The sequence below is a fragment of the Nicotiana sylvestris genome, chromosome 7 (genome assembly GCF_000393655.2).
Source record: "Nicotiana sylvestris chromosome 7, ASM39365v2, whole genome shotgun sequence".
Lineage (NCBI taxonomy): Eukaryota > Viridiplantae > Streptophyta > Magnoliopsida > Solanales > Solanaceae > Nicotiana > Nicotiana sylvestris.
In genome coordinates this window covers 47,746,513-47,772,118 of record NC_091063.1, presented here as the reverse complement: position 1 = coordinate 47,772,118, position 25,606 = coordinate 47,746,513, and the positions used below count along the sequence as shown (strand labels likewise).

The 25,606-nt window shown below is 39.7% G+C and overlaps 3 protein-coding genes across 11 annotated transcripts; 2 read left to right on the top strand and 1 right to left on the bottom strand.

Annotated features, from left to right (window-relative positions):
- Nucleotides 1-2,656: 2,656 nt before the first annotated feature.
- Nucleotides 2,657-5,115, top strand: LOC104211947 (reticulon-like protein B17). Of its 2 annotated transcripts, none has more exons than XM_009761094.2 (8): nt 2,657-3,280; nt 3,413-3,569; nt 3,662-3,736; nt 3,833-3,974; nt 4,084-4,153; nt 4,262-4,327; nt 4,428-4,550; nt 4,692-5,024. In XM_009761094.2, exons 1-8 carry the CDS (start codon nt 2,674-2,676, stop codon nt 4,856-4,858), a joined length of 1,407 nt encoding a protein of 468 aa, XP_009759396.1. In that variant the 5' UTR covers nt 2,657-2,673; the 3' UTR covers nt 4,859-5,024. The 2 variants fall into 2 exon arrangements, with proteins under 2 accessions (XP_009759396.1, XP_009759395.1); XM_009761093.2 differs by having other exon boundaries at nt 2,663-3,328; nt 4,692-5,115.
- A 1,618-nt stretch (nt 5,116-6,733) lies between these two features.
- On the top strand, nt 6,734-11,673 carry LOC104211949 (uncharacterized protein At4g28440-like). Its single transcript, XM_009761095.2, has 2 exons — nt 6,734-7,231; nt 11,150-11,673. Exons 1-2 carry the CDS (start codon nt 6,964-6,966, stop codon nt 11,335-11,337), a joined length of 456 nt encoding a protein of 151 aa, XP_009759397.1. The 5' UTR covers nt 6,734-6,963; the 3' UTR covers nt 11,338-11,673.
- Nucleotides 11,674-11,888: 215 nt separating this feature from the next.
- On the bottom strand, nt 11,889-15,340 carry LOC104211950 (protein NUCLEAR FUSION DEFECTIVE 6, mitochondrial-like). Of its 8 annotated transcripts, none has more exons than XR_707268.2 (4): nt 15,019-15,266; nt 14,801-14,922; nt 13,294-13,352; nt 11,889-12,111 (listed from the first exon to the last, which is right to left on the bottom strand). XR_707268.2 is itself a non-coding variant. In XM_009761096.2 (3 exons), the coding sequence occupies exons 1-3, from the start codon at nt 15,156-15,158 to the stop codon at nt 12,130-12,132; spliced, it is 282 nt and encodes a 93-aa protein (XP_009759398.1). In that variant the 5' UTR covers nt 15,159-15,268; the 3' UTR covers nt 11,889-12,129. The 8 variants fall into 8 exon arrangements, 4 of the variants coding, with proteins under 4 accessions (XP_009759398.1, XP_009759402.1, XP_009759399.1 ...); XR_707269.2 differs by lacking the exon at nt 11,889-12,111 and adding an exon at nt 12,116-12,149; XR_707267.2 differs by lacking the exon at nt 11,889-12,111 and adding an exon at nt 12,237-12,515 and having other exon boundaries at nt 15,019-15,303.
- Nucleotides 15,341-25,606: the final 10,266 nt, after the last annotated feature.

Genomic DNA, 25,606 nt, shown 5'->3' with positions numbered 1-25,606 from the left:
GACTGAAAATAGTAATTATCTAACTTAGGGGCTAAAGTGTCACCCTTTTATACTATCTGGTATTTTATAATTAGGCCCTAAGTGAATAGTTACGACCAATTCGTGACATTCCATCCCTCTCTTGTCCTTTCTTCTGCATTACTGATCAAAATCTGGAAATTGGGATATGAAGAAGGTGTAATCTTCCCATGTTGCCTCATTCTTTGAAAGATTTGCCCACTGAACTAGGACCTGGGTAGTAGCTTTATTGCCCCTCACGATTATGCGGTCTAGGATGGCTACTGGCTCAGTCAAAACTTGACCATCATCGATGCAAATTGGTGGCTCTTTCGATAGCTGCACATGATTTTCCACTGCCTTCTTTAATTGAGACACATGAAAGACGGGGTGTATTTTTTATCCTAAAGGAAGCTTGAGCCCATAAGCAACCTTGCCAATTTTGCGGACCACTTCAAACGGCCCATAGAACTTAGCTGCCAATTTCAAATTCCGTCGGATTGCCACTGATGTTTGATAGTAGGGTTGTAATTTCAAAAATACCATATCTCCAACTTCGAAATTCCTGTCACTTCTCTTGGAATCAGCGTGTTGCTTCATCCTATTTTGTGCCTTGGCCAAACTGCCCCTTAGAATCTTGTTGAAGTTGTCTCTCTCAAGATTTGATCTACTGACTCCAATCGTGTCTGCGCCACTAGCTCAAAAGAGGGCTAAGGAGGATCGAAGCCTATTAAATTCAATAACCACGTCCAAGGGTTGGGCTTGGCCATATCTTAGGCAAATGTCCGCACAGAATTTGGCCAAAGAGACTTGTCGCCCATTATCGAACTAATATGAATCAAACCAACGGTCAATCTGGTCTCTAATGTTGATGGCCACATAAGTCTTTTAATCCTCTGGGACCTTGTACAATGCAAAGAAATTATCACATCTTCTAATCCACCCTCGAGGATTAATTCCATCAAACTCTGGGAAAGCTAGTTTAGCTTTAGGCATACGGATGGGCTGGCTAGTGGAGGGGTATGAGTTGTGGTATGGAGAAAAATGGGTGGTTGGGATAGGTCGAGTAAAATGACTATTAAAGTAATATTCTACAGGTATGGGCTGGGAATAATGAGCTTGTGAATAATGGCCTGGGGATAAGGGTTGTGGTCTCATGTGTGCCAAGGTAGTGTAAACTGGTAAATTAGGAGGGTGGTGTAAGCAGGAAAATAGGACTGTGGATGTGTTCGAGCTGAAGTGGACCCAAACGTTCCAAATGAGGTGGAGGTATTAACAATAGATTAGGACAGTGTGGTTTGGACATAGGATAAGGAAACGAACTGGCTGATGGAAGTGTTGACTGGACGAGAAAAAGTTATTGTGGGTGGAGGGGGTATGAGTGAAGAGCGTGAAAGAAAAATGGGTTCATCAACCCCAAGGACATTGTTTCATTTAGGGATGAGAGGGTAATGAGGTACGAGCTTCGGGTGTTGTAACGAGTAGAAGGGGTAAGATTTGGCTGGTACCTGGGGACACCGGTTTGGCCGGAGTCGTGGGCGTAGAGCCAGAACGGTGACTTGGTTGCTCTCCACCGGCGTTCCTCCTAATGAAGCCAAATAAGACCTCCCTGAGCTGCGAGGCTCCTCACGCTGGTTTAGCTCCGTCGTCATCGTATTCATCCTTCTTTGTGTTTCATCATTCATCTTTTTCTGCATATCCTCAATAGATTCCAGTCTCCGGTTGGATGCTTCCATAAAAGTTTGCATCTGGAGTTCTGGGTTGGAGGAACCTCCGGCGCCGCCGGCACGTTGTTTGTCCACCATCAGTGCCAAGAATACTGCTCTTATACCAAATATAGCATTAGCTACGAGTTTTGGATTGAAGAGATCTCAAAGAGCAAAAAAGAAAAACAAACAAATAGGAAATAAACTTAGATTTCAATATTCAAAATCTCCTCTGCCAACGACAGACTACGAATATAGGAAAATAGCAGAGGGGACGTATGTCAAATGCTGGACCCAAAAGATAACCACTAATAGTAGTAATGGACATATGTCCTTGATTTACTAGCTAGCCCTTCCTAGGACTGAAAATAGTAATTATCTAACTTAGTGGCTAAAGTGTTACCCTTCTATACTATCTGGTATTTTATAATTAGGTCCTAAGTGAATAGTCACCACCAAATTCGTGACATAATTAATTTCTTTTTTCTAAAGTTGTCTTTGGAGTAAAGAGAATTAGAATATATATTAAATTTTCAATGAACGAATTAAAAAAATAAAATAAATGTTAGTATAGTTAATTTTATTGTTAATTAATGTTAAAATATAAATTCTTTAATATGTGTGAAAACAGCCAAAAAATTAATTAAAATAGACCGGAAAAAATAATAATAGTACACAAGCAAATAATTTAGGCTAGCGACACTAACTAGTTGATTGATCAATTGGGAGCGAACCTGAATACAATGTTCCCATTAACTGGCTTTGGAAATGAAAACCTTAAAAATATCAAAATAAACAAAGAAAAAGAAATAAAATACCAAACACAACAGTTGGAACCTCACCAAAAGCCCACAAAGGTCAAAAGCTAACAAACGGACTTGCCTCCCAATTCTTACCGTTAGGACTCAGAATCAAAAGCCCAACGGGCCCAAATTCCGCCGCTAAAATAATCAAATGCCGAAAAAGATAAATGTCTCCTCCAACGGCTCTTTCCTCCTTACATCTTATTCAAATCGCACCAGAATCTTGTTCATACCCTCCTCCCCTGCCAATCAAAGAACCAACAAAAATACTGCAAAAATTTGTATTATTTGATAATTCTCAAGCTTCAACAATGGATACAACTCCTCCATCTCATCGATCCCAGCCACGAAGCCGAACAAATCCAGCATCAAGACTCTCAAAACTCCGCCGATATGATGAAGAAAACGAATCCCTTACACCAAGAATCTCTCTTGAAATAGTCCCTTCACCGAGATTACTAGCTTCTCCAACTATGTCACCTAATAAGCCTCCTTATAGTAATAATCTCCCGCTTCACGAGCTGCTACTTCTTTCGCCTTCTCCTTCTCCTCTTCGAAAATCCAGGACTCGTCTTGCTGATAAGCTTGAATTGGCTGATGATGCTGTTGAGCCTAATGGGGTTCGTAGAAGACGAAGGAGTAGAAATTCAGCAGTTGGTGCTTCGCCACGCAATAATCGAAGATCAAGAAGAAGGTTAGAGCAAGAAATGAGAGAAGATAGAGATTTGGGTTTAGTTGAGGAAGTGGTTAAACCAAGAAAGAAGAGGAATAGTGGTAAATCCAAGAAAGATAAACTTAGCTTGGTTCCTTCAAATTCAACTAGTATGTCTCAGATTATTCTAATCTTTACTTTTTAACCCCATAATTCATTTCTTGTGCTTAATGGTTTTTTTTTTTGGTTAATAGAAGCAAAAGAAGGAGAAGGGAGTGATTTAATAAACAGAATTGAGCTGCTGTTAAGTGATTTGGTGATGTGGAGGGATGTGGCAAGGTCAAGCCTCTGGTTTGGTTTAGGGTCTCTCTGTTTCTTATCTTCTTGTTTTGCAAAAGGAGTTACTTTTAGGTATATTTCCTTCTCTTATTTATATCCCACTTTTTATTTTTAATAAGAAGAGATTTCCATTTGACATTTTTTTTGTTTATTCTTGATTTCAGCATTTTTTCTATCATGTCTCAATTGGGATTACTGTTTTTAGTTGTTTCATTCTTCTCACATTCCATTCGCCAAAGGTAAAAATTTAAATTCTTTACAACTAGTAAGTTATGTATATGCTTCTGAATAATGCACTATTGTTCTGAATGGTTCATTAAAATACTAAAATCCAGAGATGGTTCAGAAGTAAAGAGTGAATTTCAGCTGACTGAAGATGACATTTTGAGAATGGGAAGATTGATACTTCCAGCTGCAAATCTTGCAATTTCGAAAACACGAGAGCTTTTTTCAGGAGAACCTGCTATGACCCTCAAAGTATGTTATTTTATTCTCCTACTCTCAAGTTCATAAGATTCCATTTTAGTACTAGCTTATCTCTCATAAATAGTTGTAATTGATTGTTGAAATGTACCTATGGTTTTAGTTAGTCCCAGTCCTGCTAATTGGAGCTGAATATGGCCATTTGATAACTGTATGGAGGCTCTGTGCTATTGGTAAGATCACTCAATTCTCCTAAACAGACATTATTGGTATTACATTATATCAAGAAAATCTCAATATAATTGACACTAAATACTCGTGGGCGTGTTCAATCTTGACAGGGTTTTTCATCAGTTTTACTGCCCCAAAACTATACTCTTGTTATTCTTCTCAGATATCTAATAAAGGTAAATACGTGCTTCGGTATTATGAATGATTATTTCCTAATGATGGTTGCTTCAACTTTTTGTGTCTAATTGAATAAAAGTGCATATTATGTTGAAGCAGCCAACTATATGAAATGTTGGATGATGGAGACATGGGGAGCTTGCTCTCACAAGAAAATGATAGCTGCATCAGTATTGACTGCATTTTGGAACCTGACCACTGTCAGAACACGAATCTTCACAGGTTATTCGCGAACCAATTCATTCAATATTGTTGTATTTGATTGATCTTTTCTCTAAGCCTAAGCATCTTCTAACAAAAATGTAGTTACATTGGATTTAGATTTCAGACTGAACTAAAAGTTTATTTTTTGGTCCTTGGCAGCATTTATATGTCTAGTAATATTCAGATACTGTAGACAACATGTAGAGGCAAAGGTCGAAGAAGAAGTGGTCGAAGAAGAAGAGGTCGAAGTGGAAGAAGAGGAGCAGCAGCAGGCATTGGTTGTGTTGGAAACAACCTGTCAAAAAGGGGGCATAATATGTCAATGAATCACTGCTAATACTAGGGAGTGCTAAGCTACTAACAATAACTCCTCTTGTTATTTCCCATTCTATCTAGGAGGAAGAAAATATTGTTGCATTTCCTGGTTTTTTGTATATCCAATCAAAGCCAAGGAAGAAGAGCTCTACTGTTCTCCTGGAAATAAGTTCTTTATTTTTCCACTATTTTACTTATTTACTTTTTGAAGGGAATACACAAGATTTGCGCACATTGGAGAAAGTGCTCTATTAGTGACATTGGTTGACCACTCTTCTCAGTTTTTGGATGCACTCTAGCTTTAAGTAGATTACTCCATTGTGTTGTGACTGTTGTCTTCTCATCCCCTCTCTGCTCTTCTCTGCTCCCCGTCAGTAACGGAGGGTCACGAGAGAGCAGATCATACTGCCTTGCCATAGTCACAGAGTCTATTTATATTCGCAACTGATGTCATAGTCAACAAGGTTGAAACTTCCAAACTTCGAATTGGGAGGGCGATCCTCCCCGTGAACGAATGACAACTTGTGGCTTTAATACAACTTGCTAAACTATTGCATTTATTTAGCTCTCCTCTTGAAGAACTTTACAATTGAACCTTAGAGGTATAAAGTTTGATTCTCGCCACACACCCTTGACCCTTCTCTTCACTGTCACCATTTTTGACGTCCAACACACCCCAAAAGTTCAAGGTAATGATTCCCCATATAATTTAAATGATTCAAGGTAAAGTTATACTGACATAGTGACATGTTATGAAAAGGAAATGGTGATAGAATGTTATGAAAAGGAAAAGGTAAAAAGAAAAAAGAGAGGGAGAGAGAGAGGGCACACACGCCTCTGACCAAACCTGTTTTAACAAAAAAAAAAAAAAAAAAAAACAATGAAATCGCACAAGTAGGATGTGGGGAGGTAAATTGTACGCATACTTTACCCCTACCTTATGAAGGTAGAGTGGCAACCAAACCTGTTTTAGGACTAGTGAAATTTGGAAAGAAGAAAAAACCAAAACGGAGGATTAATAACAACGAATTTCATTCGCATGTTTTGAATGTAAATGATTTCGATATTCATTGAAATTTTTTGATACCGATCTACTTTTATCAGGTGTTATAGTATATAGTATAAAAGCTTGAACAACCTAGAATAGTGTCTTTGATTTGATACCAGAAACAGAACTCGAAACTGTTATTTTGTGTAACTCCTACTTACTATTTGTAATCTAGAGGTGTTTCGTAATTTCAAATCTTTATTGTATTCAATTAACCCCAACTAATTAATACTCCATCTATCCTAATTTTATAAGGCTCACTTTTCTTTTTAGTCTATCCACAAAAAAGTGACACTTTACTATATTAAGAAATAATTTTACTTTAAAATTTTCGGTTTACAATTTATGAAATAGTTTATAGTCACACATATTTACAAATTATTTTCAATCAATATTTTTAATTAACCTCGGTGCTTAATTTAAATAAAACCCTATAAGTTGGGACATGGAAGTGTACTTTTTATTTAGCACAAATATCTAATATGCTCAGTGACTAGTTATAAACCCTCCTGTCCGTTTTAAGTGATTTTTTTGCCTTTTCAAATATTGGGTGGTCCACAATATTTGATTTTTTCAGATATAAAAAAAGAATTAACTTTTTCTTTCCAAAGTTGTTCTTGGAGTAAAGAACTTAGGAGTAGTTTGTTATATTTTCAGTGAGTAAATTAATGTTAATATGGTCGATTTTATTATTAATTGATGCTAAAAGGTAAATTTCTTAATATATATGAAAAGAGCCAAAAAAAATTAATTAAAGTGGACGGGAGGGAGTACTTACATATATTTTGACAGCAAGCAGCAAGCAGTATTTTGACAGCAAGCAGTAGTGCAATACATCCTCCTTACCTAAATCATTTTTTGGCATTATTTCCGTACCAATCATTTTCCCGTCTACTATTGTCCAATAATTAATTAATTTTTTTACGCTACGACGTGGAACCAAGTCAACAGAACAGGCCCACTTCAAAGACCCTAAAAATCGTTTGTTTTTCTTCATACACCACCGTTTTGTTCTTATTCCAGAAATTCTGAAATTAGGGTTTAAGGATTTTTGCTTTCGTATCAAAAATGGCAACAGCGGCGGCACCGAGTACGGCAGCTACTACGGAGAAGAAGAAGCCAGTTTTTGTGAAAGTGGATAGCTTAAAGCCAGGGACACATGGACACAACTTGACGGTTAAGGTTGTTCAATCGAATACCGTCAAAGCCACTGGCGGCGCCAATCGAGGCGGCAGATCATCGGCGTCGCTAAATCCTCGTGGTCCGGCTCGTCTCGCCGAGTGCCTTGTCGGTGATGATACCGGTTCCATCCTCTTCACCGCCCGTAATGAACAGGGTATGTACAAAATAATCTCTCATTTCCGGAAATGGAATTTTGCTTTATATTAGTAATTGTTAGCTTACGTTTTTAGTTGATCTTAATTTAAAAAATTGTCGGTTTGGTGCACCTATTTAGTGACTAGTGTAATGGTAACTTACACGGCAAACAGTAAGAGAAATGGAGGTTATGATTGTTTGAGCATACCTGGAAATGAAACTTTGTCTCTTTAATATATTTTTGAAGGATTTGAACAATTTAGAGAAATCGAATGACGAAGATGTGCATTTGCATGTTATGAAGGATTTTTCAGTATTGATTAAACATGTCAATCTGGTGTCTTGTTTATAATGAGCTGAGGATTCTGTAATTGGGAAATCTAGCTTGTGTCCTAATCCCGATTTCTTTCTGGACCTCTAAAGAATAAGCTCGTTTTTTATCTGTACGTTTTCATTAGGAGTGGCAAACGGGCGGGTCGGGTCGGGTCGGATATGGTTCGTGTCGAAAATGGGTAATAAAAAAACGGATCAATTATCCGACCCGACCCATATTTAATATGGATAAAAAATGGGTTAACTGGCGGATAATATGGGTAACCATGACTTCTTTTATATGATCACTTTTGGGAGAATTTTTAGCCTCCCTAACTTGAGGAACCCCCAATTTGAGGCTTTACAAATGTAAAAGTTAGATTCATTGGTTATCCATTTTCTAAATGGATAATATGGCTCTTATCCATATTTGACCCGTTTTTAAAAAGTTCATTATCCAACCCATTTTTAGTGGATAATATGGGTGGTTAACTGTTTTGTTTTAACCATTTTGCCACCCCTAATTTTCATAGAGTATCATGATTAGATGAAGAGGATGCTGTGATTTTATATGTTCGGAAACATTGTGCTTTATTGACCTGTTCAGCTCATCTTGATAGGAAGCTATGAGGTGGAATGAGAACATCTACTTTAAAGCATTTCCATTCCCCTATATGGAAAGTCCACTTTCTCTATGATTAATATGCACCTCCCTCCCTTTGTTGAGCTTTCCGTTTAATGGATAGGAATGCATTTCTTTATCTGAACTCGTTTGACTATCCTTCTAGCCTTTAGTAAATAACGTATTGGTTTGGTTTGAACAGAGCTGAAACAGTTTAATCTTACCCCAGCCAAGAACCCCCTTGCTCAGGAGTCAGCAGTGGCCTTTTCCCTCTTTGATCCTGTTGCGACTCCCCCAACCTCTTTGTTGGAGGTTAAGGTCCCTTCCATTAGGCTATCCCCCCTTTGTCAACGTATTAGCTATATTAACAACTCTCTTTTAAGATAGAAAATACTTAAAATACTGGAACATTTTCTTTTCATGGAGAAATACTGCTTGGTGTCATGACCCGCCACACCATCATGCCACATAGGTGCCACTTGACATATATTTTTGCCATATGGAATGGTTACATACGTTAGGGACTAGATCTTGGTGGAATATTTCCTTGGAAATGTTCTAGATATTTATGCACTTGTAGGAAGGTTCTAGAGAAATATAGAGGTTTCCTTAGGAAGACCCTAGAACCCTATAGAATTGTTAGGAAAGTCCTTAGAAGATTCTAGCTATGTAGAATATTCTAGAGAAGGACTTATTTGTAAATACGGAAGGACTTGTAGAACAATTATTATTTACATACTAGCCCCTAGGTGATTAGTATAAATAGGGGGCATTCATTTGTAATTCATCAATCAAGCAAACAATTCAAGTTCTCTCTAATACAAAGCTTCCTTTAACAATTCTCTTGTGTTCTTTCTTCCATTTTCTTAGCGATCTTGAGTGTAGTAAGGCTGACTTGACAAAGCAAGAACGTGAGCAAGTTGTGCAAGATTGTGAGCGAGTTGTCAAGTGTCGCACGTGTACTTAGTTAACAACTAAGGACGTGACAACGTGGTATCAGAGCAAAGGTTATGTTAGAAAGAATACAAGAGATTGCTAGAAGGAAGTTTTGTAGGGAACCATGGCCGGAATTACCAAGGGCTTGGTACTTGCAGAAGGGATCAACGCGAAGGTCCCTAAGCGAAAGCAAAATGGTGGTGCACGGGCTGCACGCGAGGTGGCAGACTGGCGGAAGCTAAGGGAGCTCCGACAGAGGCCACAATTCGGGAGTTTGTACGCGAGTTCACTACCTTAATGCTGCAAATCTCGTCATTGTCCGAGGAAGATTTCCTCTTCTACTTTATGGATGGGTTGCAAAATTGGGCAAAGCATAAGTTAAGAAGACATCAAATAGCCAACGTGAACGGGGCCATCGGAGTAGCCCAGTCTCTTGTTGACTTCAAGATGGAGTCTGCCAAATCCAAAGCAGGCAACGCCGAGAGGGATGAGGGAGATCATGATGAGGACAACGGGAAATGTATAGCCGAGGTATACAAGGGTAATGGCAAGGGGTCATCCCATAACGGACAGTGGTCCAAGAGAAATGACAAGGGGCCGAAAAATGGTATGGAGTACGTGCCTAAAGGAGGGTGCTACTTCTGTGAAGAATCACATCGGTCAAGTGAATGGGGAAACTTGCAGCAATGATAGCGTACTTTGCTCAAGCACATAAGGACGACACAGGGGGAACCGCCTGTATTTGAGGGATGAGCTTGGAATCTAAGCCGAAAGTAGGGGATTCCAAAGCCTATCTTGGCACCATGCAAATGGAGCATGGTGGCAGCAAGAAAAGTTGGACGGACATAGTTGAAGAGGATGGCGAGTTATAAAGTGATGGCATGCTATCGGACTCAGACGATGCACCAAGCAGAGGGTTCAAGTTTGCCAATAAGGCTGGACCACGGAGGGCAGCCAAATAGGGAGTGGAAGCATGGACTCGATGCTTGAGAAGCTGCTAGACTTGGTTGAGTCAGCCCTAAGATTCAGGCCAAGAGCAAGGAGGGGCATCCGATGGGCGGAGGATGGAGGCCATCATTGCTAGCTGTCCAAAGTATAAACGGCGTAAGAAGAAAGGTAGCCAGTACCTTGTGAAATGTGAAGGAGAACCGCTTCATAGGGCATCATGGCTAATGGACAAAGATCTCTGGCGACGCCAAGGCGAGGTGCGCGCATATGTGTCGATGCTTTATGCCGAGGGTGGCACAAAATTGGGTGGGGGAGAGTGTCATGACCCGCCACACCATCATGCCACATAGGTGCCACTTGGCATATATTTTTGCCATATGGAATGGTTACATACGTTAGGGACTAGATCTTGGTGGAATATTGTAGAACTATGGAGAATTTTCTTGGAAATGTTCTAGATATTTATGCACGTGTAGGAAGGTTGTAGAGAAATATAGAGGTTTTCTTAGGAAGACCCTAGAACCCTATAGAATTGTTAGGAAAGTCCTTAGAAGATTCTAGCTATGTAGAATATTCTAGAGTAGGACTTATTTGTAAATACAGAAGGACTTGTAGAACAATTATTATTTACATACTAGCCCCTAGGTGATTAGTATAAATAGGGGGCATTCATTTGTAATTCATCAATCAAGCAAACAATTCAAGTTCTCTCTAATACAAAGCTTCTTTTAACAATTCTCTTGTGTTCTTTCTTCCATTCTCTTAGCGATCTTCAGTGTAGTAAGACTGACTTGACAAAGCAAGAACGTGAGCAAGTTGTGCAAGATCGTGAGCGAGTTGTCAAGTGCCGCACGTGTACTTAGTTAACAACTAAGGACGTGACATTGGTCTATGCTATTGATATATTTGGCTTGCATATTTGACTGCAAGTGATATTTTATTTGTGTATAATTGAGGTTTCTGGCAAAATATGCAGATCTATTAGCTATTGGAGTTTGTCATTCTTTGAACTGTTCTATGTGATTTTGTGCCTGAATGAGAGTACTTTCCTTTTGTTCCGGTGAATAGGGACCGTTAGTTGTATGCTTTGGATATTCACCTATTTCCTTTCACATGCAGTTGATATGATGAAGCCCGATGCCACTGTGATTCTGCGTAATGCAAAGATAGACATGTTCAAGGGTTCAATGCGACTTGCAGTAGACAAATGGGGTCGTGTTGAGGTTGCTGAACCAGCTGATTTTGGTGTTAACGAGGAGAACAACCTCTCTTTGGTCGAGTATGAGCTGGTGAACGTAGAAGAGTAGACAGCTCTTTAGAAATGAAAGATTGAAGTTACAGCCAGAAAATTGCTTCAAATCTGAAATTATTGCTATGCATCTCTTCAATCACATGGAATTAATGAGCAATAGTGCTAGTACTTCGTAACTCATGATCTATTGCCATCAACCTCATATTATAGTGTTGCTTTATTCACTTGGTTATAGCGTGGGGTTTTTACTTTCCAGTCATTTCCTGTGTTGTAAGAGGTAAAAACCAGTTCCTAAGATTGACAGTTGATGCCTTTGTATTTCGTATTTTGTATTACCATAACCGATGCTACCTAACACAATATAAAAGAAGCTGACTGTTGTGCAGCAAAACCACCACCAAATGTATCAAACTTCGTTTCAGTGTTTAGTAGGTACTCGTTATAAATGTAAGTTACGTAATACATTTCTAAAATTTTCCTCCACCAACTGCTTCTCTTCGTAATCCTATTATTGTTGATTTCAGCTGTGGTTGAATTAGAACGATGTGGGTTATTAACAAACTTTTAGAATTGCAATATGCATAATGCCAATGTTGTACGACTCCCTGAGCTAATCGTTAAATCCTCATATCCACATAATAATTCAACGATCAAACATTTATTACTGAGTGAGAAAACAACGCGACTGTTGTGATGGAAGCACAACTTTTAGCCACAAAATTGGCTGAAAATTTATTTACAACGACTCGAGACCCAATTAAGATGACAAATAAACCTTGCAAATAGCTACTTCAATGGCAAGTCTGAATGATAGCGTAGCTTCAACCCCCTGAGGACAGGTAACCGATCATGTGTCATTATCGCAAACTGATTGATTAACAAGAAGTTAGTGTTACAGTAAAGCTCAACTACTTTAGAAACATCAATAGCAAAGTTACAACGAGAAAGGGACAATTACCATCAATAACAAAGATATATAAAGAGAGGCACACATCAGCAATGTAATTCTGTATCAAATTATTACTACAAGTGTTGATCTCCAAGACACGGATGTTTATAGTATTCGAAAACGATAAGGTCTATCTAGCACTTCTAAGTTTAACAATTAAAAAAATCCAGCCGCGCTCTTTGGTGACTCATTATAACCTCTTTACTTAGCACCGCATTGTGAGAAAGTACAAACGTAAATTTAGCTCCAGCTCTCCGAAAATCATCACACATCTTCATTTTGAGCTGATTGAATAAAGATAAATAGTAAGCACCAATTCTATCAAGTGTAGTCTAGGAAAACATCCTGATTTAACAATATCTACCGAGGCATCCAAACAAAGAAAACATGATAGTGCTTGTCAAGTTATTAAATCCAATTAATACTTTTGTGAGGGGCATCCATGAACAAGAGCCAGAAATGCACAAGAATATGAAATAAATATCTCAGTGCAAATAATCATCAGCCAAATCTTTTTGTGATGGGATATTCATCAGCAAAAATCTACAGAATATGCGGTCATTATACACCCCTAACAACCATCATAGTTTATTTCTAATCCAGCAGAAGTACTCAACAAATTTTATGCAAGTAGCAATTTCTAAACTGAAAGCTTCCAAATATAAATGAACCCAAATCAGTCCTCTAAGCTTCTCCTTCTTCATCTAGTCTTGTCAACGCCTACAACAGGAAGAATGAAGCATCCAGCACTCAATCAAAGTGATAGAAATAGGAATTGGGAAATATATGGGCAACACTCAAATGAAGAGAATGCAAGAGACTAATGGCAATTACTTAGCATAATGCTGCCTTTGAGATCACTAAACTCTTTCAGGGCAATGAAATTGTTTCAAGGGTATTTTCTCCACTGTATCAGGAGGAAAAAGGAGGTTCCATATATCATGCTCTGTAGTCAAAATTTCTTTTCCAAAAAATTTCATATTTCAAAACTATAAATTAGAAGGTCCCTGTTAAAATTCGGATATGTCCAAGACACTAAAGAGAAAAACTTAATTGACTTACCAAAATCGTAAATGAGGGGAAGGACATCAAACGAGGGTCCTATAGGTCTTGCTAGATACCTATATCAAAAAATAAAAACTCGTTGGTCAGACAAATATTCAAAAAATGGATATATGGAAACTACAAAATCTCACCAAATGGAGGTTTATAAAAAAGAAAGGAAAAGAGAACTAGATAGAGATCAAGAGGAGAAAGTATATCCAATGATGTTATTACATGGTAGGACACTCCATCTCATTTGGCTAATTTATTCGGGTGGAAAAGAATGACTTCAAGTCTAGTTTAAGTTGAATCATGGCCGAGACTAAAGGTTGTTACCAGCAGAGGTAGTAGTCAACTAGATCATAGTTTCAACAATCTTGAAATCATGAAGGATTCACCCAGTACTGGATGTTTCGATGAATAAGAGAGCTACAATTCCTCCTGGACTAAAACTTAAAACTATCATACGAACACCTTCAGCTAATTACTAGATTGACACTTTTAGCTAATTATGACAGGGAGATATCCGTATATCTGTGCTGCTCTCAAATTAACACCACTCCCTTCCCCAGCAATGACAAAATTGAAAGAGCATTTATAGAGGGAACTGAAGATCAAAAACTTGAAGCCAGAAGTATGGATAGATTCTGTCCTTTCAGAACCATTTGTCATAAATATTGATCATTGTAACTACAGCGAATCAGATAACTACATCCTTGTTCCCTGACCCCCTCATGAGAGGGAAAAGAAGTTCCCCGTTTTGAATTTCTGCCTTCATTAATTTTCCTTAGTGACTGCTATGCGGTTCCGCAAAGCATGGCCGATCTAAACCCAAATAAAAGTGAATTCTGGTAAAATGACTTGCATAATAATGGTCAGAGTTCAAAACCCAAATAAAAGAGAAATGTGGTAAGATGACTAGCGTGATCATAAGTTCGGCCCCGAGAGATTTGGTCTAGTGGTAAGACCGAAACACGTGATGTGTGGGTTCTGCACATGTCACAGGTTTGAACCATTTCTGATAAAAGTCTGATATATAAGTGGAGAAGGGTAGAGGGAAGGCCCATTATTTCAAACCGTGCGCCACTTGCCTCGGGATTTCTCAATTATCAAAGAAAAAGAATAGTCTGACTACTATGAATTTACTCAATATTGATCCTGTAAACTGAGCAGATTGAAAATGAAGAATTCGCAACACTGATTTGGAATTAAATTATAGTTAACTGATTCTATATACTCTGATCTGCATGAGCTAATAACTAACTCCACACGAAACCATTGCATAATTCTCAGACATTTTCATGAGACAAATCACAATTAAAGAGGCCGTAATTCAAATAACACATATTCCAAAGCTGATTCACTTAACAAATAAAATCGCACATTGCACAATCAGCTCTAATTAGGTCAACTAAATGCAGCAAGGCACCAACAGAAATTTAACTAATCAATAACAGAGCTCTACCTAATCCATGTGAAAATCAGCAAAGTTATGAGGCGACATAAAAATAGAGTACAAAATTACCTTCTGAAAGCCAACTGTAACTACGGAGAGAGTCAGTAAGCATGGAAGTCATCAAAGCCGAAGCAGTAGCAGTGTGGTATGGTTGCAGTGACTCCACGCAAGCGCTCAACTCAGCAGGACATCTTCAAATTCGTAATTTATTCAGTCAGATCGATTAATTTTTAAAAAAAAATTGTATTATTCTAGAAACTTCTAGTAAAGCAAGCACAAAAGAGTACCTAAAGATGCGATTAGAAAGAGGAGTTCTAGAAGCCTTGCGAAATGGAGGTCGAGCTGCTTTAGCCTCCGACGCTATCCTTGAGGCGGCATTGCGCAAGTACGGTGACCGGAAAATGGATCTAGCGGCGGCGAAGGCCATCGGGTTGGGAGAATCGTTCAGAATGTTTCCAAATGGAAAAGATTTTTCTGTCGAAATGAGATTAGAGGGTTCTGGGCTAAAACCCTAGGGGAATGCTTGGCTTGGATTTATTTTATTTTGATTTATTCTATTTAAATTTCTTAAGAGCCCTTTTTCCGAGGAAATGAGTAATATAGTTCCTTACAATTCTAATACTTGGATTAGAATTAATCTACGTAAGTTAATCTAAGTAGACTCGGGAATGAGATTATTTTTGAGGTCATAAGCTTTATGCTATTTATAACAGGTGATAAGTAAGTGTCGTGAAGGTTAGAGGGTAAATATATCAAAGAAGATGAGTTTCGTTGAAAGTTGTCAATTTGGGATAAAATACGGTCCGAGTTATAATACCCGGTATTTATCGACTAGTGTCATACAAGGTACCACATGACCATGATAGTAAGGTGTATAAAGTGTATTAAAAGTGATTAGTATTTTAAGTAATTTGAGATAATTCTTAATTATATGGATAATTGGGTAATTATGAATTTTTAGTGGAAGATTAACTAAGTAATTAAGTTAATTAAGAAATTGGTGGTTAATTATTTGGGTGGATAAGCATTAACGTTGCACCAAGTAGGGATTCAATATTGACTAGGCAAGTCTTGGAGGTAGGTGGCAAGATTAGAGAATTCTTTGGTCAAGTATTCCTAGAAGTGGGGCCCACTCACTTTGATAAAGAAATAACCTCCCTACATCATTAAATGGAAATGGAAATGCTTGCTAAAGTTACGGATGGGAATTGTGATGATCCGCCATGTTATCATGTCACATAGGCGCCATTTGGCATATATTAATGTCATGTGGAAGCTTACATAAGAAGAAGCTAGCATTTGTGAGATGATTCTAGAGAGGTATGAGCATTTCCTTAGGAAGAACCTAGATCCTTATGGATTTGCTAGGAAAATCCTTGGAATCTTATAGGCTTGTAGAGAATTCTAGAAAAAACCCTTATCTTGTAAATATCAAGGACTTGTGTAATAATTAATATTTACGCACTAGCCCCTAGGAGACTAGTATATAAAGGGGGTCATTCATTTGCAATTCATCAAGCAAGCAATTCAAGTTCTCTCTAATACAAAACTTCCTTTAACAATTCTCTTGTGTTCTTTCTTCCATTCTCTTAGTGATCTTGAGTATAGTAAAGCTGACTTGGCATAGCAAGAACGTGAGCAAGTTGTGCAAGATCGTGAGCGAGTTGTCAAGTGTCGCACGTGTACTTAGTTAACAACTAAGGACGTGACAACGTGGTATCAGAGCGAAGGTTTCAACTAAGGGAATGGCGAACAACGGAGAAATTAACGCTGCCAACACCCAAGCCAACGTCATCCAGGATGTTGCTGGCAAGAGCGGCCGTAACAAAAAAGAGGAATGCCACCAACAAGAGCTAGGAGGTGCCACCTGAGGTTGTGTCAAACGAAGGGCTTACATCCCAAAAACCATCTGCCACTGAGGCGAGCGAGGATGAAGTGGAGGTCCTTCTAGAGGACGTCTCGCTCGGTAAGAGTGGGTGATGAAGATGAACGCGAGGATGGACGTCGTGGAGATCTTTGGCCAATGCTTAGGGAAGGTGGAAGGCACCCTTAACGTTCTTGAGGGGCACACTCTTGAAGAGATTGAGAGTATCCAAAATGACTTGGAGGGACGTACACATACTGATATGGAACTAAGGCAAACCATCACTGCCTTAGAGTGCAGACTCATGGAGGCTTTGAGTACTATCGATGCTATGAAGGCAAAGATAGAGTCACTCGAGGGGCATGTCAATGCTGGCATGACCGAGGTAGCCAGCAATGTTGTGGTGACGAGGGAGGCCAAGATCGAGGCTCTCAAACCCCCGGTGTTCAAAGGTGTTCGTGATGCAGAAGAAGTGGAAAACTTCCTTTGGCACTTGGAGAACTACTTCAGGCACGGCAAAGTGAGGGACGACGAGGCCAAGATCAACACTGCGGTATTGTACCTCTCAAAGACTTCCATGCTATGATGGAGACGGAAGATGGTCGACATGGATAAAGGTCTATGTACTATTAGCACATGGGATCAGTTCAAAGCGGAGTTCAAGCGACAGTTCTTTCCAAACAATGTCTTGTACGAGGCAAGGCGCAAGCTTAGGGAATTGAAGCAAACAGGGAGCATACGTAACTATGTCAAAGAGTTCACCACCCTTATGCTTCAAATCCCCAACCTGACCAATGATGACTTGTTGTTCCACTTCATGGATGGGTTGCAAAATTGGCCAAGCAGGAGTTGCAACGCCGACAAGTCACTGATATAGACCAAGCCATAGTGGAGGCCGAATCATTGATGGATTTCAGGCATAACAAGTACGATAAAGGCAATGGCAAGGAGTCAAAGGTTAACAATGTCAAAGGTGGGGGAGACCGTGGCAAAGGCAAGGAGATACAACAACAATACTCCAAGACTCAAGATTTCAAAAAGTCGAGTGGCCGTCAGGGCTACGCCGAGAAGAAGGCGCAGGTCGAGAAGAAGGGATGCTATATATGCGGAGGGCCGCATGGCTTCAGGAATTATCTTGACCTTAAGAGCCTCAGTGCCATGGTACGTGAGCGGAAGGAGCAGCCATAAGGAGAGAGTCCGGGAATCGCACAGTTGGGTATGATCGGATTATGTGGTGCTGTCACGAAGCAAGCTATCCAACCTACCGAGAATGGCAATCAGTACGTGGATCTCACCATCAACAACAAGCCCGCTCGTGCAATGGTGGATACTGGAGCAACTCATAATTTTGTGACTGAGGCTGCCGCAAAGAGACTAGAATTGAAGCTTGCTCCAACCAACTCTCGCGTCAAGACCGTGAATGCCGAGATACAGAATGCTCGTGGGGTAGCTAATGGAGTTGGTGTCAAATTGGGAGCTTGGGAAGGTATGACAAACTTTACCGTAACCGCTATGGATATCTTTGACATCATACTGGGGCAAGAGTTCTTTAGACATAGTCATACTTTAATCGACCCCTACCTCCAACGTCTCTTGGTTATGGAGCGAGAAGGAGCTTGCATGGTACCTACAATAACTATGCCACACGGACAGAGCCAAGCACAACTCTCAGCTATGCAGGTTGTCAAGGGGATCAAGAAGGGGGACCCGACGTTCGTGGCAACCATCACAAGTCTGGAGGAAAACAAAAGTTTTCAAGAGATACTGCCGCCTTGCATAGAGAAGTTTCTTGAGGAAAACAAAGATGTCATGCCCGAGGAGTTGCCTAAGCACCTGCCACCTAGGCGAGAGGTGGATCACAGATTGAGTTGGAGCTAGGGGCTAAGCCACTTGCATTTGCCCCATATCGTATGGCACTTCCCGAGCTAGAGGAGCTCAGGAAACAATTGAAGGAGCTGCTAGATGCTGGTCACATTTGCCCATCAAAAGCACCTTTTGGCGCACCAGTATTGTTCCATAAGAAGAAGGATGGATCGTTGCGTTTGTGCATAGACTACCGAGCACTTAATAAGGTCACCGTGAAGAATAAGTACCCGATCCCGCTCATTGCTGACTTGTTCGATAGACTTGGGCAAGCCAAGTACTTTACCAAGGTGGATCTTCGAAAGGGCTACTACCAGGTTCGCATTGCGGAAGAGGATGAGCCAAAGACAGCATGTATGACGAGATATGGAGCCTTTGAGTGGTTGGTGATGCCCTTCGGCTTAACCAATGCACTAGACACATTTTGCACCCTTATGAACAAGATCTTCCATCCCTACCTTGATCTGTTCGTGGTAATCTACCTAGACGACATAGTCATCTATAGCAACACCTTGGAGGAGTACATGGAGCACTTAAGGAAGGTTTTCCAAGTCTTGTGAGAGAACGAGCTATACATCAAGAGGGAGAAATGTGAGTTTGCACAATCAAAGGTGCACTTATTGGGCCATGTCATTAGCAATGGAGAGCTAAGCATGGACGAGGCTAAGGTACGTGCTATCCAGGAGTGGGAGGCACCTATAAAGGTAACTGAGTTGAGATCCTTCCTTGGCCTTGTTAACTACTATCGTCGGTTCATCAATGGATACTCAGCAAAGGCCGCACCATTGACTGAGTTGTTAAAGAAGAACAAGCCATGGGTTTGGACGGAGCATTGTCAAAAGGAATTTGAATGTCTTAAGACAACTGTAACATAGGAGCCAGTCTTGACATTACCTGACTTTGCCAAAACATTTGAGGCTAGGTGGCAGAATTTCTTGGCCGAGTTTGATTATGCGCTGGAGTATAAGCCAGGAAAAGGTAATGTTGTAGCTGATGCCTCGAGCCAGAAAGCCGAGCTTGCTGCAATCACTTCAACGAGATGGGACATTCGGGAGGCTATAAAAGAAGGCATGCAGTATGATCCAGTAGCCAAACAGCTTATCGAGTTAGCCAACAAAGGCAAGACGAGACGGTTTTGGATAGAAGACGGCCTACTACTTACCACAGGTCGGCGGGTCTACGTGCCTAAATTTGGAGACATTAGACGACGAATCATAAGGGAAAGTCATGACACAATGTGGGCTGGTCATCCAGGTTAACGTCGCACTAGGGCCCTGGTTGAGTCAGTCTACTATTGGCCACACATGCGTGGTGACATAGAGTGCTATGTGCAGACTTGTCTTTTCTGTCAACAGGACAAGGTTGAACAACAATAACCCGGAGGACTTTTGGAGCCACTACCAGTTCCAGAGCGTCCATGGGAGAGCGTGACTATGGACTTTATCACTTGCCTACCAAAGTCTAAAGGTTATGGTACTATTATAGTGGTCGTGGATAGATTTTCCAAATATGTCACCTTCATTCCTGCCTCACCAAGTTGCACAGCTAAGGAAGCCGCCAAGCTATTCTTTAAGAACGTGGTAAAATATTGGGGCTTACCAAGGCATATCATCAGTGATCGAGACCCCCGCTTCACTGAGAACTTTTGGAGAGAGTTGTTCGACATACTTGGCACGGAATTGCACTTTTCTACTAGTTTCCACCCACAGACGGATGGACAAACGGAACGGGTCAATGCCTTACTAGAATGCTACTTGAGGCATTATGTAAGCGCGCGCCAGAAATATTGGACAAGGCTCCTAGACATCGCCCAATTCTCTTATAACTTGCAGCGGAGTGAGTCCACGGGGCAGACACCATTTGAGCTAGCCACAGGCCAACAACCCCAAACTCCACATTCATTACCAGCCACGTCCGAGGGAAAGAGTTTGGGGGCTTATCATATGGCCAAAGGATGGGAAGAGCAGCTCGACACTGCTAAGTCCTACTTGGATAAGGTAGCTAAGAAGATGAAGAAGTTTGCTGACCGCAAGCGGTGTCCCACAGACTATAGAGTTGGGGACATGGTCATGGTAAAGTTTAACCCAAGACAGTTCAAGGCATTACGGGGCATGCATCAGAATCTAATTCGCTTTAGGGTTTTAAACCCTAATGCTGAATTTTTTCCTTTTAATCAGCATTAGGGTTTTAAACCCTAAACTGAATTTTCCTTTTAGTCAGCATTAGGGTTTTAAACCCTAAACTGAGTTTTTCCTTTCAGCCAACATTAGGGTTTTAAACCCTAAACTGAGCTTTTCCATGCAATCAGCATTAGGGTTTTAAACCCTAAACTGAATTTTTCCTTTAGTCAGCATTAGGGTTTTAAACCCTAAATTGAATTTTCCTTTAGTCATCATTAGGGTTTTAAACCCTAAACTGAACTTTTTCCATTCAGCCAGCATTAGGGTTTTAAACACTAAACTGAGCTTTTCCATGCAATTAGCATTAGGGTTTTAAACCCTAAACTGAATTTTTCCTTTGGTCAGCATTAGGGTTTTAAACCCTAAACTGAATTTTTCCTTTAGTCAGCATTAGGGTTTTAAACCCTAAACTGAACTTTTTCCATTCAGCCAGCATTAAGGTTTTAAACCCTAAACTGAGCTCTTCCATGCAGTCAGCATTAGGGTTTTAAACCCTAAACTGAATTTTCCTTTAGTCAGCATTAGGGTTTTAAACCCTAAACTGAACGTTTTCCATTCAGCCAGCATTAGGGTTTTAAACCCTAAACTAAGCTTTTCCATGCAATCAGCATTAGGGTTTTAAACCCTAAACTGAATTTTTCATTTAGTCAGCATTAGGGTTTTAAACCCTAAACTGAACTTTTTCCATTCAGCCAGCATTAGGGTTTTAAACCCTAAACTAAGCTTTTCCATGCAATCAGCATTAGGGTTTTAAACCCTAAACTGAATTTTTCCTTTGGTCAGCATTAGGGTTTTAAACCCTAAACTGAATTTTTCCTTTAGTCAGCATTAAGGTTTTAAACCCTAATCTGAACTTTTTCCATTCAGCCAGCATTAGGGTTTTAAACCCTAAACTGAGCTCTTCCATGCAGTCAGCATTAGGGTTTTAAACCCTAAACTGAATTTTCCTTTAGTCAGCATTAGGGTTTTAAACCCTAAACTGAACTTTTTCCATTCAGCCAGCATTAAGGGTTTAAACCCTAAACTGAGCTTTTCCATGCAATCAGCATTAGGGTTTTAAACCCTAAACTGAATTTTTCCTTTGGTCAGCATTAGGGTTTTAAACCCTAAACTGAATTTTTTTTCATTCAGCCAGCAGGGTTTTAAACCCTAAACTGAACCTTTCCCATTAGTCAGCATTAGGGTTTTAAACCCTGAACTGAACTTTTTTCATTCAGCCAGCATTAGGGTTGTAAACCCTAAACTGAGCTCTTCCATGCAGTCAGCATTAGGGTTTTAAACCCTAAACTGAATTTTCCTTTAATCAGCATTAGGGTTTTAAACCCTAAACTGAACTTGTTTCCATTTAGCCAGCATTAGGGTTTTAAACCATAAACTGAGCTTTTCCATGCAATCAGCATTAGGGTTTTAAACCCTAAACTGAATTATTCCTTTAATCAGCATTAGGGTTTTAAACCCTAAACTGAATTTTTCCTTTAGTCAGCATTAGGGTTTTAAACCCTAAACTGAACTTATTTCCATTCAGCCAGCATTAGGGTTTTAAACCCTAAACTGAGCTTTTCCATGCAATCAGCATTAGGGTTTTAAACCCTAAACTGAGCTTTTCCATGCAATCAGCATTAGGGTTTTAAACACTAAACTGAATTTTTCCTTTAGTCAGCATTAGGGTTTTAAACCCTAAACTGAACTTTTTTCCATTCAGCCAGCATTAGGGTTTTAAACCCTAAACTGAGCTTTTCCATGCAATCAGCATTAGGGTTTTAAACCCTAAACTGAATTTTTCCTTTAATCAGCATTAGGGTTTTAAACCCTAAACTGAATTTTTCCTTTAGTCAGCATTAGGGTTTTAAACCCTAAACTGAACTTTTTTCCTTTAGTCAGCATTAGGGTTTTAAACCCTAAACTGAACTTTTTTCCATTCAGCCAGCATTAGGGTTTTAAACCCTAAACTGAGCTTTTCCATGCAATCAGCATTAGGGTTTTAAACCCTAAACTGAATTTTTCCTTTAGTCAGCATTAGGGTTTTAAACCCTAAATTGAACTTTTTTCCATTCAGCCAGCATTAGGGTTTTAAACCCTAAACTGAGCTTTTCCATGCAATCAGCATTAGGGTTTTAAACCCTAAACTGAATTTTTCCTTTAGTCAGCATTAGGGTTTTAAACCCTAAACTGAACTTTTTCCTTTAGTCAGCATTAGGGTTTTAAACCCTAAACTGAACTTTTTCCATTCAGCCAGCATTAGGGTTTTAAACCCTAAACTGAGCTTTTCCATGCAATCAGCATTAGGGTTTTAAACCCTAAACTGAATTTTTCCTTTAATCAGCATTAGGGTTTTAAACCCTAAACTGAATTTTTCCATGCAATCAGCATTAGGGTTTTAAACCCTAAACTGAATTTTTCCTTTAGTCAGCATTAGGGTTTTAAACCCTAAACTGAACTTTTTTCCATTTAGCCAGCATTAGGGTTTTAAACCCTAAACTGAGCTTTTCCATGCAATCAGCATTAGGGTTTTAAACCCTAAACTGAATTTTTCCTTTAGTCAGCATTAGGGTTTTAAACCCTAAACTGAATTTTTCCTTTAGTCAGCATTAGGGTTTTAAACCCTAAACTGAACTTTTTTCCATTCAGCCAGCATTAGGGTTTTAAACCCTAAACTGAGCTTTTCCATGCAATCAGCATTAGGATTTTAAACCCTAAACTGAATTTTTCCTTTAGTCAGCATTAGGGTTTTAAACCCTAAACTGAATTTTTCCTTTAGTCAGCATTAGGGTTTTAAACCCTAAACTGAACCTTTTTTCATTCAGCCAGCATTAGGGTTTTAAACCCTAAACTGAGCTTTTCCATGCAATCAGCATTAGGGTTTTAAACCCTAAACTGAATTTTTCCTTTAATCAGCATTAGGGTTTTAAACCCTAAACTGAATTTTTCCTTTAGTCAGCATTAGGGTTTTAAACCCTAAACTGAACTTTTTTCCATTCAGCCAGCATTAGGGTTTTAAACCCTAAACTGAGCTTTTCCATGCAATCAGCATTAGGGTTTTAAACCCTAAACTGAATTTTTCCTTTAGTCAGCATTAGGGTTTTAAACCCTAAACTGAACTTTTTCCATTCAGCCAGCATTAGGGTTTTAAACCCTAAACTGAGCTTTTCCATGCAATCAGCATTAGGGTTTTAAACCCTAAACTGAATTTTTCCTTTAGTCAGCATTAGGGTTTTAAACCCTAAACTGAATTTTTCCATTCACTGAGCTTTTCCATGCAATCAGCATTAGGGTTTTAAACCCTAAACTGAATTTTTCCTTTAATCAGCGTTAGGGTTTTAAACCCTAAAATGAATTTTTCCTTTAATCAGCATTAGGGTTTTAAACCCTAAACTGAATTTTTCCTATAGCCAGCATTAGGGTTTTAAACCCTAAACTGAACTTTTTTCCATTCAGCCAGCATTAGGGTTTTAAACCCTAAACTGAGCTTTTCCATGCAATCAGCATTAGGGTTTTAAACCCTAAACTGAATTTTTCCTTTAGTCAGCATTAGGGTTTTAAACCTTAAACTGAATTTTTCCTTTAGTCAGCATTAGGGTTTTAAACCCTAAACTGAACTTTTTTCCATTCAGCCAGCATTAGGGTTTTAAACCCTAAACTGAGCTTTCCATGCAATCAGCATTAGGGTTTTAAACCCTAAACTAAATTTTCTTTTAGTCAGCATTAGGGTTTTAAACCCTAAACTGAACTTTTTCCTTTCAGCCAGCATCAGGGTTTTAAACCTTATACTGAGCTTTTCCTTGCAATTAGCATTTGGGTTTTAAACCCTAAGATGAACTTCTCCCCAGCTAGTCGGTATTAGGACATTTCCTTAGGAAGAACCTAGATCCTTATGGATTTGCTAGGAAAATCCTTGGAATCTTATAGGCTTGTAGAGAATTCTAGAAAAAACCCTTATCTTGTAAATATCAAGGACTTGTGTAATAATTAATATTTACGCACTAGCCCCTAGGAGACTAGTATATAAAGGGGGTCATTCATTTGCAATTCATCAAGCAAGCAATTCAAGTTCTCTCTAATACAAAGCTTCCTTTAACAATTCTCTTGTGTTCTTTCTTCCATTCTCTTAGTGATCTTGAGTATAGTAAAGCTGACTTGGCATAGCAAGAACGTGAGCAAGTTGTGCAAGATCGTGAGCGAGTTGTCAAGTGTCGCACGTGTACTTAGTTAACAACTAAGGACGTGACAACGTGGTATCAGAGCGAAGGTTTCAACTAAGGGAATGGCGAACAACGGAGAAATTAACGCTGCCAACACCCAAGCCAACGTCATCCAGGATGTTGCTGGCAAGAGCGGCCGTAACAAAAAAGAGGAATGCCACCAACAAGAGCTAGGAGGTGCCACCTGAGGTTGTGTCAAACGAAGGGCTTACATCCCAAAAACCATCTGCCACTGAGGCGAGCAAGGATGAAGTGGAGGTCCTTCTAGAGGACGTCTCGCTCGGTAAGAGTGGGTGATGAAGATGAACGCGAGGATGGACGTCGTGGAGATCTTTGGCCAACGCTTAGGGAAGGTGGAAGGCACCCTTAACGTTCTTGAGGGGCACACTCTTGAAGAGATTGAGAGTATCCAAAATGACTTGGAGGGACGTACACATACTGATATGGAACTAAGGCAAACCATCACTGCCTTAGAGTGCAGACTCATGGAGGCTTTGAGTACTATCGATGCTATGAAGGCAAAGATAGAGTCACTCGAGGGGCATGTCAATGCTGGCATGACCGAGGTAGCCAGCAATGTTGTGGTGACGAGGGAGGCCAAGATCGAGGCTCTCAAACCCCCGGTGTTCAAAGGTGTTCGTGATGCAGAAGAAGTGGAAAACTTCCTTTGGCACTTGGAGAACTACTTCAGGCACGGCAAAGTGAGGGACGACGAGGCCAAGATCAACACTGCGGTATTGTACCTCTCAAAGACTTCCATGCTATGATG

Excerpts from the sequence above, each read along its gene's own strand:
- LOC104211947 (XM_009761093.2), top strand. The coding sequence starts at position 2,674 with ATGTCTCCTCCAACGGCTCTTTCCTCCTTACATCTTATTCAAATCGCA. Across the intron at positions 3,329-3,412 it reads GGTTCCTTCAAATTCAACTA|AAGCAAAAGAAGGAGAAGGG; the intron begins GTATGTCTCAGA and ends TTTGGTTAATAG. Across the intron at positions 3,737-3,832 it reads TCACATTCCATTCGCCAAAG|AGATGGTTCAGAAGTAAAGA; the intron begins GTAAAAATTTAA and ends ACTAAAATCCAG.
- LOC104211949 (XM_009761095.2), top strand. The coding sequence starts at position 6,964 with ATGGCAACAGCGGCGGCACCGAGTACGGCAGCTACTACGGAGAAGAAG. Across the intron at positions 7,232-11,149 it reads CACCGCCCGTAATGAACAGG|TTGATATGATGAAGCCCGAT; the intron begins GTATGTACAAAA and ends TTTCACATGCAG.
- LOC104211950 (XM_009761099.2), bottom strand. The coding sequence starts at position 15,158 with ATGGCCTTCGCCGCCGCTAGATCCATTTTCCGGTCACCGTACTTGCGC. Across the intron at positions 14,923-15,018 it reads CTTTCTAATCGCATCTTTAG|ATGTCCTGCTGAGTTGAGCG; the intron begins GTACTCTTTTGT and ends ACGAATTTGAAG. Across the intron at positions 12,952-14,800 it reads TTACAGTTGGCTTTCAGAAG|GCGTTGACAAGACTAGATGA; the intron begins GTAATTTTGTAC and ends TTCCTGTTGTAG.